The 14,352-nt window shown below is 43.2% G+C and overlaps 1 protein-coding gene across 4 annotated transcripts in view; it reads left to right on the top strand.

Annotated features, from left to right (window-relative positions):
- The window catches only part of LOC127611239 (FERM, ARHGEF and pleckstrin domain-containing protein 1-like), a 45,121-nt gene that overhangs the window by 2,064 nt on the left and 28,705 nt on the right, over positions 1-14,352 (top strand). For all 4 annotated transcript variants that reach the window (XR_007965278.1, XM_052081644.1, XM_052081643.1 and 1 more), the window contains exon 2: positions 827-1,036. Coding sequence is in view for 3 of the 4 variants with exons in the window: in XM_052081644.1 (XP_051937604.1) it covers positions 857-1,036 (180 nt within the window). In the remaining variant the exon portion in view is untranslated. The remainder of the gene's footprint in view (positions 1-826; positions 1,037-14,352) is intronic.

Here is a 14,352-nt window from a genome sequence, read left to right as displayed (position 1 = left end):
TGTATTCCAAAGAGAGTGAGAGACTGAGATCACTTTCAGGAATTGTAAAAAAAAAAAAAAAAATCATCGTGAAACAACTGCTAATTTTATCCATTTTTTCCACACTCATTCATTTAAGTCCGCTCAGTCCTTGGCCTGTTGTCTTGACGCACTCTGCTGAATTGCATTCTCCACTTTGGAGCGCTTCAACGATTGGCAGCGGTCGTGCACCTCTGCGGCGGTTGAGCGGCTGCCCACGCTCGTGGGCGCGGAACCCGCTTGCACGACACGGCGAGGTCTCAGGGTGACATCAGACGGATGGAATGTGCACTCAGGAGAGAATCCAGCATGGCTCCGGGAATGAGGCTGTTTCAGGGTCTTGTGAACAAGTTTTAAATAACATAATAGGAGATTGTCCTCTACTCACCTGTTCAAAGGAGACAAATACAGACTCCACTTTCCTAAATTTTGATTCTGAAAAGTACTCATGTCATCCCGATTTTCTCCTACGCTTCATTTACTGCATTAAATGTGACACCAACTCTATTTCTGCAACTTGATATGCCGAGCCTGCCAAATCAATATTATTTTGAATGTCTCGCAAATCTTAGCGCTGCCGCCTCGTAATTTCAGCGTCAAATCAAATTACCGCAGTCTGGTTTGTGCCTTGAAATCAGGAACGTGCTGAACATTACTTTCCATTCATCGCTTGTCCCACAGGCGACCATTTGCGGTCGGTGTGAATCCAGCCTCTGTCATGACTGTGTTAATGTGAGCAAAGGGGTGGGGTTACGTAGCTCATTGCGTACCTGCGTCAAGCCTGATGCAGTTCTTGACGTCTGCGCAGGGTGGGCAGCGAGCAGCAGCGCACGGCAACATGACGGATCCCGACCCGGAGCCTGTGACGTCGAGAGCAGGGCACCGTCTCGGGGCCCCGGAGACTCTTGGCATCAGTACACTAGACCCGGCGCACAGACCCCCGGCCATGCCCGCCGGAAGGCATGTCACCATCAGGGTCCACATGTTGGATGACACAGAGGAGCTCTTTGATGTCTCGGTGAGTTTCCAAAACATATTCTGTTGTCATTAGTCCAAAGAGTCTGGGAACAGGTTGGCATAGCAACTGCATGATGTTAATGTTTTCAATTCATTAATGAAAGTGGAGCGATCTTGTTACCTTGTCATGGTTCATCCCTTAAATTGTCTCAAACGGTTTCTGCTGACTACCTCCTGCATATTCCAATTGGCATGCAGGTGGGGTGAGCATTTGTTCACACACTCTTGTGGAAAAATCATGTCATCCATGTTGATGTTGATCCGCTGCGGATTGACAGCGGCATCGGTAAACATTGAGCAGAGGGTTTGAGTGATGCAAGTTGAAGCACAGTGGGCAGCTTTTATCTACATTCACCTAAGCTGCTTGTATTTTTATCTACGGGTTTTTAATTTGTGCTTCTGTGACCGTCGGACTTGTGTCACGTGACTGCGTCACCGATCCAACGAAACTACTAGCGCTGTCTGACTTCCCTTTACTGGGGCTTAAAATAATTACTCTACCTAGTTTTGGCATATCTGCTTTACCGCTTAAATAAATAAAAATGTAGACACAACCGAGGTATGATTGTAGCTTTTTAGTTTGAGGTTCTGTTGTTCTACTTCTTCCTTTCATAACTTTGCTGCTGTGAATTGGGAATTTCTCCATTGCGAGACTAATGAAGGTTTCCTTAAAGCAACCATGTCCAAAGTCCGGCCCGCGGGCCAAATCCGGCCCGCGGTCGAATTTCATCCGGCCCTCGGCCCCTGTCATAAAATCAGTGCCGTCTGGCCCGCAGGTTGGGCGCAATGGAACACGTGTTGCATTGACTGAGGTCTCGTAGACTGGTGAGTGATGTTTCATAGAGTACTGCTTCCCTCTAGTGGCTAAATGAGTAATAGCATTTAGACACTAGAGGGCATCACTCACGAGTTAACAAGACATCACTCCGTGTTTATATTGACTGATATGTCATATTTCAAATGATCCTTGCAGTTGTGGATATGTGTATTGCTTGTTCATTTCCCTGTTGTTCGAGTCAAAGGTTTTGTGACTATTGAAAAGTCATGGTGATACATCTTATGTTTCAAATCAATCAATTTGCACTCAGGAGACTTCTGTTTAAGAAAAAGTCAAGTGAATAAGCAGTTGCATGTGATATACCTGTTTCAAATGAACCAAAAGAAATTCTTAAGATTGTTGAAATTAAAATAAAAATGGAAATGTGAAACAGACTGGCTTACTAAAATTTGTTGAACAATATTGTTGTTCAATGTAAAGAATGTCAGCCAAGGTCGGCCCCCCGACATTTTACCACATAAAATCTGGCCCCCTTGGCAAAAAGTTTGGACACCCCTGCCTTAAAGTAAACTGGCATGTGTACAGGGGCGGAGCTACGTGGTGGCATTGGTGGCCCTCTCTGGCCACCCCCCACAGCTAAAGTAAGATTTTGATGTCACTCAAATTCATTACTTTCACTCCGTAGCAAAACAACCAACATGGCCGAGAAGTCATACTGTCCACATCTACCAACACTCATAGTACAAGCAGGAACGAGTCAAGTAAAAAAAGTAACATTTAGAATAATGACGAATAAAGAGATATTTGCGTCATTGCGCTTTTTAGGCAGTACGCGAAATGGCATCGGTTGTCGGTGACAAGGATTATGACGGTTGAGATTTGTAGGAGCAAGAACAGCAGGTTTCATTTTGCCATTGAACATTTGTATGTTTAGCCTGCGTGGTAGGCTAGGTTGTCTCCGGAGGCAAACGTTTCCTCCAGGTGCCTGTGCCGCATGCTATCCATACATAAAATTAGCATTTTGATTAGCATTTTAACCATGACGGTTGTAAGGACTGCGAACCTTTCATTCATAGAGACGGAGGTAAAAAAATGGAGACGTTTTACTTGGAACTTGATGACACCTTCTCATTCTTCTTATTAAGTATTACACAGGAGACCGATAGTCTGGATCATAAAAAAAGGACGATGATGTGAATAACGTTTTACATAATTAATGGATCGAAACGGAAATAAGCCACTCAAGGCTCAAATACCCCCAGCCTCTAATCAAATTGTACATTAAGATGACTAATTCTCTTCCTCCTCTTGTCAGACGATGTTTTCATTTCCCCACACAGTGTGTACAATTTAAATTCACCTCCAGCGCAACGAACCGTACTTTTCTCTTGACCTGAATACATTTTTCTCACAGAGCCGCAGAAGCAAATGGAAGCTTTATTCAGTCAATTTAACTCACACGATGTCCTAAAAAATTAATTCGGACCCATCTTGTTTTGCCCGGAGTTTGCAACCATGACAGACACATTCTCCGAACTTGACTTTGATTACTCGCTGGCTCCTTCGGATTTCATCTTTTCTTTGTGGGATGGACAACCCCCCCACGACCCCCGAAGAGCCTATTTTGAAGAGTTTTCTCCTCACCCGTCCGTGACGGTGTGACCTCTTTTATGGTCGAAAGTAAAAATGAATAGCTGAAGTCACCTCACTAAGGATTAAACATCCTTTTTCTTTATGGTTCTCAAACTGTTGGGCCTTCGGTGGGGGCTCCACCGGGAGAGACACAACTAAAAACTGCTGCGCGACCACATAGTTTGTTAATTATTAATGGGATTTTTAATGAAGTAATCAAGAGGTGTCAGGCCTGCTCACGTGATTTTATAGTCTGAGCGATTCAAGGTTTCATCTCTTCCGCAGAGGTTCAAAGAGGCATGTTTCCAGCTGAGTGGGGAAGGTATCAGATGGTTGAGAAACAAAAGGGGCTATCTTGTCATGTTGTGGGAGGGGGGGGGGGGGTTACATACCGTCCTGTGGCCTACTTATAGCCTGCTGACTGGGAACATTCGTATGTAGATGGTCATGCCGTTCGGCCACACAGACATGAATAACAGTGGAGTCGATGAGCCAAGGAAGAATTTATTACATCAGGTCTGGATGAGGATAAAAGGTTCACAGGTTGCCAAAAGGGAAGTTTTCCTCAATACGAGTAATGCACGCAGCAGAATTCGGTCATAAACGAGTGGGGAGGCGTGTGGTGGGGGGCGGGGTGATACTCTCTATGAAGAAAGTGTCAAAGTTGGTACCGCTTCAAATGTATTTAAACCTCATTCCTGGTCTGCATGTTACTGATTGCAATTCTTGTTGGTGGTTCTTCCAAGTCCTTTGCTAATATGGAAATTGCCTTTTTTTTTGCTTGTGCACACTTCAAACCAAAGCACTCAGACTCATCGGTGTTTGCTCAAGGCGTTTTCAAAGTTGCCGGCGCAGAGTGTGATAAAAATGGGGGATGGGATGCTGAAATGCTTTGAGACGACACGACACGTCTTGGGGAAAATGTTGGGACCTCGGATGCCGTTGAGGGCAGTAAACGCATACAACAGCTGTTGGAAACATAGAAAAAGTTACATTCTCTGTAGTATCTGGATCATCGGTTCTACTCTGAGCTAACGTGTGCCTGACCTTTTGCTTTGCACATTGAAGCCTGAGGTTTGGTGTGTAAAGTCACCCTTCATCTCTCGGTATTTCCATGTACACGACTGCGACAACTGATTTCCTGCCACCGCAGTTTTATTAACCCTTTCATGCACCTTGTCACCTGATAACATGGTAAACTGTCCACTGTCGTAACCGCTGTTCCTGAAAGCTGTATAATGTGTCACGATTTGCTTCCGCAATTACCTCTGAAAATAACTAATTGCTCGAAATCCACCACTTGTTGATAATCTCACCACGTGTTCATTCTTGCTGTCTTTGTTTGTATACTGTTGATTTCATCAGAGGATAATCCATCATTATATCCTATCGTACTATAATCTGTCTACAGAGCAGTGGTGTCAAACATACGGCCCGCGGGCCAGAACCGGCCCCAAGGAGGTTCGACCAGGCCCACAGGAGAATTTAAAAGTGAACAAAATACAAGACACAGAATGAATATTTTTAATAAGCTACAATTCATAGATCATCCGCTAGGGGACACACTGTTTTGATCAGAGTAGAAGACAACATTGTTTTGATCAGAAAAGAAGATAACAGCAATCTCAGTCTGTGACTGAGACAGACCCAACACAGCAGTAAAAGCCAGCTACCTAATTGCTAGCGAAATAGCATGAGCAGCAAAGCCGTATTCCGACGGTGACTTTGTTAAACGATGCATGATGAAGGCGGCCGAACTTGTATGTCCCGAGAAGCGACAAGCTTTTTCCAAAAAAGGAAATGCATGATTTTTTGGTTATTTATAGCCGGATGTGGTATCATTTTAATGGTCCAGCCCACTTGACATATACCAAGGCCGTATGTGGCGCACAATGTCAAGTGAGTTTGACACCCCTGCTATCGAAGAATGGGAGAAAAAACTGAAGATGGCACTGCCCCGTGAAGCGCACAATAAATATACTGTACATGGTGTGAACTATACCATCTCGTATATCTTCTTTTGAGTCCTCTTAGTTGTGGAGTTTAGCAGTGGGGGTGCAATAGATTCTCATATCTGACTTTTATCTGGATGGTGCAGGATTAAATCAGTCATTCACAATGGCTCTTGACCAGTTACCAGTCCAGGATGTAGATCGGCCTTTGCAGCCCCCGCCTTGACTCTGATAAAATAGTATCAAATGCAGACGGATACACAGCTGTGAGCAGATTCTATCTATGTCTCACCGAAGCTCTCCACTTCATCACTGTGCGTCGAATGCTGGAAGAAATCCACCCAATTTCCATCACCCCACAAGCTTGCTTCCGGCATGCAACTGAGCAGAGACCACCCAGGCCAGCGGAGGACTATAAAGAAAGGGCCCATATGGATTTCAGTGGGACTCTCAAGAGTGCTTATCAAGCCACCATACTGTCCCCCATTCACCGTGATGGGACGCAATGAGCGCAGTCGCAGAGCGCCTTGTTAGCAGTTGACTGACGCGATGAGGACTTGACGACATCATGAAGGGGCTTCTTTCAAAATCGCTCCACAGTATGCTTGTCCCTTGACTGACTGAGCTGAGTGTGTTTCTCTGCCAACTGTGGAGCCGAGACTACAAACACTGCCAAAAACGTACACATTAGCTTCTTTCAAGACATTGAATTGCTGATCATTTGCTTATGTTAGCTTATTTCAAGACTTTGAATTGTTGATCGTTTGCTTTTTGACATGGAGTTTCTGTGCCTAGCGGTTGGCTGGCAACCAGTCCAGGGTGTACCCTGCCTTTCATACAAAGCTGCTAGGACAGGTTTCAGATCAATTGTGACCCTTTAGAGCACAATGAAAAACAATGTCTGACTGGATAAACATGTTTGTTAGTTATCTACATTGTCTCTCTCTCTCTCTTTCATTTATGTGTCTGTATATATAATATATATATGTGTGTGTGTGTGTTCTTGTATTCATGACATTGTGAGGACCGGCATGAGTGTGTGTGTGTGTGTGTGTGTGTGTGTGTGTGTGTGGAGTAGTTTTCAGTTCTGCAACTCCAAATTCTCAAGAGGAGGACCTCCCTCATCTAAGTTGCTTTATTATTTCAGACGACCATAGGTTCACAGTAGCTCATGTTTCACTTGGTGTATTTTTAAATACGACATCTCTTGACTCGGAGGAGTGGCAGAGCTGAGATTTTGGGGGTAGGGTTAGGGGTTGGGGGTAAATGTTTCTTTTTCCTGTCATGGAGCGGCACGCTAAATCCTTTTAAACCCGGTCGCCATGGTGGGGATGCAGTCTGCTTCTGCTCTCTTACATTGCTCAAGGCGTAAAAGTGGCACAGTGATTTAGTCACAGTGGACCTGATTTGGGAGCTGTGTGTGTGTTTTTAACAAGGTTTCATTGGCTGTGTGAGACTTTGATTGGCTAGTGCAGTTTTTGAGGAGTAGTGGGAAGCAACCATCAACCCTTTTGTCGTATGATATAGAGTTTTCAAAAGCCATTAGTCTCTCCTCCCCGTTCTCTAATATGAGTCATCCTCTATTAATGCGATCTATTTTTTTTCAGTGCTCTAATGCAGATGGTTGGTTTCAGGTTGATTGAATCAGAAAGAATGAAACGACAAGGTTGTTTTAAATCAAAGGAGATGGTGATAAACTTTGTTCCAACCGGCTGAGTGGGCCTTCCCTTTAATGAGGAGATGCAAATGAAGGAACAGTGAAAGTGTGTCGATAAATGGCCTCCTTTTTATGATACCTCCCGTGTCGACCAACAAAATGATTGCAGCCCCATCAGGGAGACATCAAGAGAATTTGGGTACGGCAATCATGCTGAGAATTGCCACCATTAGGCATCATTTCCACATCCTTCCATTCACTGAAGATATTTTATTATTTGTTTACACTTTGGGGAGTCTTAAAATAGATGTTTCATGCTCCTGTTCTTTTTCCCAGCGGGACAGCTTCTCACTGCTTTTAAGCCGGTGTGTTTTTTGTTTTTCTTTTTAACACAGCCAGTAACATTCCACGAATGTCTCTCAAGAGTCCCTCCGTGAGCATACAGTATATCACAATTAAATGCAAGCAGAATCTTTGAAAGGTTATACCGAATCAGGCGGCCTGCGTGTGGGTTGCCATGGCGACAACAGCGGCGGGGTGAGGAGCGTCAGCGGAGAGCGTCTTCCACTGATATGCAAGTAACGAGTGGTGGTTGGGGGGTTGAGAGATACATGTCGGGGGGATGGGGGGGGGTTCCAGCGCAGAGCCTCCTGTGTTAGCATGGGGGATACTCGGCCACACAACAATTACGGATAACATATTCCATAACGGTCGGCCTCCAGGTGTCGTCTCTGGTGGCACTTTTATTGAAGACGTTGCTGTCAGCTGTCATGGCTGCGTCTCTTGTCCCCTGTAACGTGCGCCTGAAGTGATATCATGTTTGTCCTCGCTCTCCACCTTGTACTGTATGTGTCACAATGGCAGCTCTTTATAGATGATGCCTCCTGCATCAGGTTGAGAGATTGCCCGGTAAAGCTATTATCCATTGCGGTGGATTTTTTTAACCAAAAAAAAAAAAAAGTGACCGTATTTTCCGCACTAAAAGGCGCCCCTAAAAGCCTTCCATTTTGTTAAAAGCTCACAGCGTGCCTTAAAAGCCGTTGCGCCTGGTCTATGGTCATTACGGTAATATCTCGCTCCCCCAAAATGGCTCCTTGCTCGAGACATGCTGACAACGCAGAGTTCAAACTACGCAGTTGAACACGGAAAGAGAGCAGCGGCAAGAGAGTTCAACGTTAACAAGTCAATGTCATAACTTGCTGTTGGTTCCGTGAACTGTGTCGCTGTGTTTTACTGACATCTGATTGTTCAGTTGGCATTTCCTTGAGCGTAGCTTCATCGAGTGGATGCATTGTAGATTGCGTCTTATAATGCGGTGCGCCCAATGTATGAAAAAAATGACAAAATAGGCCATTCATTGAAGGCGGTCCTCATAATCCGGTGTACCTTTTAGTGTGTAAAATACGGTAACATCGACATCATGAGCTCATGTAGTATAGCCTCCGATTGCAAGTGTGAACCTTTTGTCATGTACCAGAGGTGGTAGATAGAAACATCCGCCACTGCTCTTTCAATTGCTTTCCTGAACAAACGGTAACAAAATAAACAGATCCTAAGTTCCTTCATACACGAGCTGCATGGCCGCAACTACAACCAAGGTCCTCAAGTCGCAGCCTGGCCCGCGGTGAGGTAAGCCAGTTAACCACCAGCTGCTAACCTGAGTTCACAACTCGGAATCTGTTTTTTATCTGATTACTCGCCTAATCAATGCTAAGACTATTTGATAGCGCCGGGCCAAAGTGTGAGCAAGTAAAAGCCACATTACAAATGCGCCGACAAGGACATTCTACAACAGTATTTTTGAACCCGTCGTTTTACACATGGCGTGGTGTCAAAACACAGTCGTCAAAATGACTTTATTTATTTTGGTAATTGTCGGTTGACTTAGTTGTGTTTGGGCTGGCATGCATTTCTCTAGTGTATTCGCATTCATTGAAAGAGGTCTTGCGTCACTCGCACCAGCTGTTTGTCTGGAATTTACTCACATGATCCATGAACTCATGCTTGCCTTTTTCTCATAGCTGGAAATTGACGTTTTGTACTAGGAGGACCGAGGGAAGGGTAGGGGGAGGGCCTTAGCGTACAAGGGTAGTTTATCTCTCCCCCTCCCCTCATGTCCTGGCAATATAATTTTGTCGCAGAGGGCGGGAGCCACCAAAGATGAGCAAGTGTGAGAATGAAGTGACTGATGAGAATGCTAAGATGCTTGGAATGTTGGGAACCAAATTTTGTCTTTGGGGGAAGCACGGAGATAAATGATGATGTGCCATTCTCACTCAAAGAAGGGGAGAGGTGGGCGGGTTGTGGAGTAGCTCATTTAATTAACACAAATTCGTCACCTGATGTTGAAGCAAATTACTGTGTCACTGATTATTACGGTATCTGTTACGAATAACTACTGTTATCTAATAATGCACATGCTCATGGCTCCGGGCATCTGCAATGATTACAAGTGGAAATTTTTCCATTAATCACCTTCCAAAGCTCAGCTGCTCAAAACTACTATCGTAGCCTCATACTCTTTCTTCCCTGCACGTTGAACACGTTATTCTTCGACACTATATTCAATTTGTCAAGTACAAAATGACCTTTTAACGTGACATTCAAGCCTTTTTGCATTTTTATTCCTGTTGCATCCACGACTTTGCTGCCTTGAATTTTTACAAGCATTCAAACCGTGAATAAGCATCTCCCTTGTCTCTTCTATCCTATTTCTTTTATCTTATTTTGTGATTCAATTTTTATTTTCACAAGTCTTGGGGCTCACTGGGCTATCCTGAGACCTCAAGTATTGTATTTTCTGCCATATCATGTGGAGATATGTGTCGGTACGATATTAATAATTCCATGACTTCTTGAAAATTCAACTTTAAACGCAAATTGAAAAAAAAACAAAGAAAATGAATTGGTACAAAGAAAAAAAATAAGAATTTGCCAAAATGTTAGCAATGAAAATAGACAATAAAAATAGCGGTGGCTCGTGCTGTGCACGAGTTGGCCTCTAATGGGCAGTGTAGAGCTCTGCATGCATGCAGTGAAATAACAGAAGAAGTTGCAATTTTAGTTCTGTTAATATAACGCGTTTTTAACAGATTGGGTATCATATGTGCCTTTCAGCATTGTTCCATTGCATGTCTGTATATGTTCCTACAGCATTTGTGTGTGAACATTCGTTATTTAAAGGAATATCACTTCTGGAAGTCGATGCGAATTTCCCGTTAGCATGTTTATGGGGTTTGGCATACCTGTTAGAGTAAACTCCAACCGGGGTGTTGTTAACCCGTTTATCTAATATTTCCAGCAATACGCTTTAAAAACAACAATAATGGTTTGCAGCACTGTGTAGCATGGCAAACCTTCTTGGTATAGCAGAGGATTTAAAGAGCACCCAGGCACAAATGAAACCTTTCTTTCGAGCGTCTGTTTTGTATACCGCACATGCTTTAGGGACGGTCTGCCGAGTATCATAAATCTCTCATGTTGTTCCTATGGTAACCATGCGTGGATGTGGCCTTTGTGGAAGGATCCTCCTGATCCAGTTGACTCCGTGGCCATATGTTTACCAGGAAACCTGTGATCTCAATTGTGACAGATGCACCAAAGTGGATGCCATGACATTTCCAGTCCATTCATGTATTATTCGATTGAACCTTCTTCCCCTTTGAGGAATCTCTCTGATCCATTCATTAGGCTCCTCAACTGCCTAACGGTCTGCCATTAGACACAGTAGCAGCGGGGTCGTATTTGACGGGTGTGGTTGGCTCCTCCCGGCCCCATTTGTCTGTGTGATCTTGTTCTGCTCTCAAATAAAGGGTAAAAAGCCTTCTGGGATTGACTGTAATAAATTATGAATTTCTCATTGAGATTCAGGTCGATAATTAACAAGTCTGAACTGAACAGCGCAAGAGTATCCTGATCTTTCAGGGCCTGTTGTACCTGGTAGCACTGACTGCACCGCCCTGGTCCTTGTTTCCTCAAATATCATAAATTTTTCAACACACCTTACGTTCACTGTTTGTTAAAAGCAACAGTAAGGTCTACGGCTGTGCACAAATAGGTGGTTACTTCTCACTATGTGTGATGTACGATATGTATCTGGGGAGTCCACATGCGTCTTGTGAACGTACGCTGCCTTCGAGTGGGACATCCGTAAGTGTTTGCGCGTGTATGGGAATGTTTTGCTAGCTAATGAGCATTGAATTAAACTGATAAGTAGTCATTCAATAAAGTCTATCTCGACACTGTATCATTGCCGCTGTCGTTACTTTGTCGTTGACCTCTCACACCGTCATAGCTAGCTTAGCAATAGCTAGGATGACGCAGGTACGAGGCAATGAGGATTGATTTATCGGCCCAAGAATGCGCAAAATTTCATCCTCGGTTCTACCAATGGCCAGGTAACAGCAAGGAATCCTGGTGGGCAGTGTAAGCCATTTTAAACTAGAAAGGAAAAATATTTAATCAGTAGAAGTGGTAACCTCCATGCGCCAATGTACTGTCTCTGATTAAATAGAAGTGAATATGACACTTTTTAAAGTGGTTTGGGCACAATGTAAATAAATTAATAGCACTGTCCGATAAGTTGCCTCCATTTACCATTTTGACAAGTAAAAAAAAAGGCACGTCAAAATGCTAACGCTACAGTGTGTGTGACTTTCAGCTATAGTACACTTTATAAAAGCAATTTCTTTATATTTCTTTGTATTCTTAGGTGTATTTTTCTTATTTACAGTCAAATTGTTCTTATTTAGAACATTTCTAGAGGGTGCTAATGTCAAAATTGCTTTGACGTGCTGGACAAGTGCCTTGAGTCGTAAGCTTGGTCATGCTACAAATTACTCGTAACTCAAGGCACAGTCGTATTTTTCACCTGATGGGGGTCACTTTTGTGTGTGACAAAGCACTCTAAAAATGTGATAGGTGTTCTGGCTGGGCCGTCAACCGTGATCCTGGGTTGCCATGGTAATGACACGAGTCACACTTCTCCTTATTACAAGCCAGTGTAATCCACCGAAGCTGTTATTTTAAGGTCATGCAAGAATGATGACTCATTGTTTTTTTGTGCGGCAATCAAAACTGTCACGCTGTCAGTCAGCAGTATTTCCCAAATGTATTTGATTGACATGTATCAGAAATTCTTTCATTTCCTTCCCCATACAGCTGAGTCCTGCCGTGGACTTAGTTATAATTGAATCCAGCGCTCTCTTGGGAAAACGGAGGCGACATGCGAGTGGGAAGGTGGATGAAGAAAATTTCAAGGCGGAAAGGCATCCACACACAAGAGCGATTCTTTTCCTGTGTGTGACGAATAAAGCAAACCCGGTAGCTGCAGCTGCGCTATTAAAGTGCGAACTGTTGCGTAATTCACCTCAGAGAATAGTCAAGCAGTGGATTCGTGCAGCAAAGCTCAGGTTCTCTCAACACTTAACTTTTTTCTTTTTTTTGGTCAATCAAACCCCTTTGGCTCTTTTTTTTAAGCCTCCCTCGTCAAACTGTTGAAGCGCTCTCTGGCGTGAGGAAGTCCAGCTCCAAGTATCAAAGCGCGGTCATCAGGGGGCACCCGGGCTATGATCCTTAATAGATCTTAGTGGATTTGTCCTCAGGGAGTGTCTTGTCTGACACTCTCTGCTCACTAATCAGCACCTTATTCAGAAGTAGTTGTTTGAAAAAAAAAAAAAAGATTACACGACTAAGCAGGTGATGAGATGTGAGCAGATGTACCTCCAAATTGTGGGTGTAGTATTTCTGTTGTGTGTAGTTTGTAGACATCAATTTGTATTTTTACGAGTCATTTCGCAACCACTTGACAAAAATTCAAAGTTGAGCAGACAGAGTGTGGTCCTGAATGTAGAAGCTTGTAACACTGTGTCACATGCATTCGATTAGTTCAACCATACTCAAGTGACTCCAACATAAGTGTGGTGATGATACTGCAAAATGTAATGTGAACCATACGCCTGCAATTAAGAAGAAAACGTTGTTGTTGGGGTGAGGGGAGGCGCTCCACTTTCTGGGGAGTTTGTGTAGAGCTGGAATAATGTCTGAATTGTTTTGAAAAATTGAATTGCGACCCCCCCCCCCCAATACAATTTTCATGTGTGATGATATCCCAGCATATTAATGTATTGCACAATTGCACAATTTGACACAATTAACAAATTGTTAATTTTGTAAATTTGTGTTAATTAACAAATTAACACAATTTGAAATTTTGAAAAAGTATTCTGCATACACTTTTTGTAGATATTTAGTCTATTAATTCATCCGAAAGACGGTTTCTTGACTTCAATTAGAGTTGTCAACGTACTAAACACTTAACACACGACAGCACTAAACTTTGACTCGCGGTCTTATTTTAAGCGTTCACTCTGACCACTTCCAACAAACAAGTGTGGCATAAGGTCATAAATCCGATTCCAAACACAAAATACAAACACTTTATCACTTCCAATTTTTTGATGGAAACATGGATGGCTCACCTGTCTTTCCATTGCTAAACCATGATTGGTCGTTCCCTGAGCCCTCAACAACTGTCATGTTGTGTTTATTATTTGGCTTTATGTTAACTGTTTTGTGAAGCGCTTTGTTACAGCTGCCGCTGTTGTGAAAGCGCTATATAAATCAGCATGTATTGTATTGTATGTCATGTCAGTCAACAGCAAGTGACAAAATGGCCGCCCTCTGAGATGTAAGAAAACTGCTTAACTCGTATACCTCAAATATGAATCAGGTTGCCATGTTTAGACCCGTGGGGTGGTGTAGAACATATTATTGTAAAGAAAATGTCGGGTTTGACTTCCTCTTAAATCACCGCTGACCATTTTCGTATTTGTAAAGGCGGAATCTTTGGTACAGCCCTTTTATTGAGTTTCTTGCGGGTGTGGTGAAGTCAGGGCACAAAGGAAGCAGTCATTTAGCGATGAATTATTTACAGGACTGATTTGACTGTTGTGGATGCTCAGCGCACCTTGAATGTATGGAGTTGATTAATTGAATTTTGAAGCAATTAAGATGCGAGTGAGTGACCCAAGAGCAAAATTATGACTTCAGCTACTTTGAACTTTGATGGCAACTTTCCTGTGCAGCGTCAATTTGCTCAGTACAAATTGGGACAAAAAAAAAATGAGTTCAGAACATTCAGTGAGAGATTCTCTCGTTTCAATAAAAGTAATTAAATCCCAATCCAATCAGAATGAATGCGTAAAAATGTAATGGAAGAGAAATTGGCACAAGTGGCCTCCTGTTATCTTTTCGCGTGAAATGCAGCCAACCTTTAGACTCTAAAGGAAGACTCAACT

This window comes from Hippocampus zosterae, chromosome 12, assembly GCF_025434085.1.
Source record: "Hippocampus zosterae strain Florida chromosome 12, ASM2543408v3, whole genome shotgun sequence".
In the NCBI taxonomy this organism is placed as follows: Eukaryota; Metazoa; Chordata; class Actinopteri; order Syngnathiformes; family Syngnathidae; genus Hippocampus; species Hippocampus zosterae.
The sequence above is the reverse complement of the archived record's forward strand: the minus strand, read 5'-3'. Positions and strand labels throughout refer to the sequence as shown.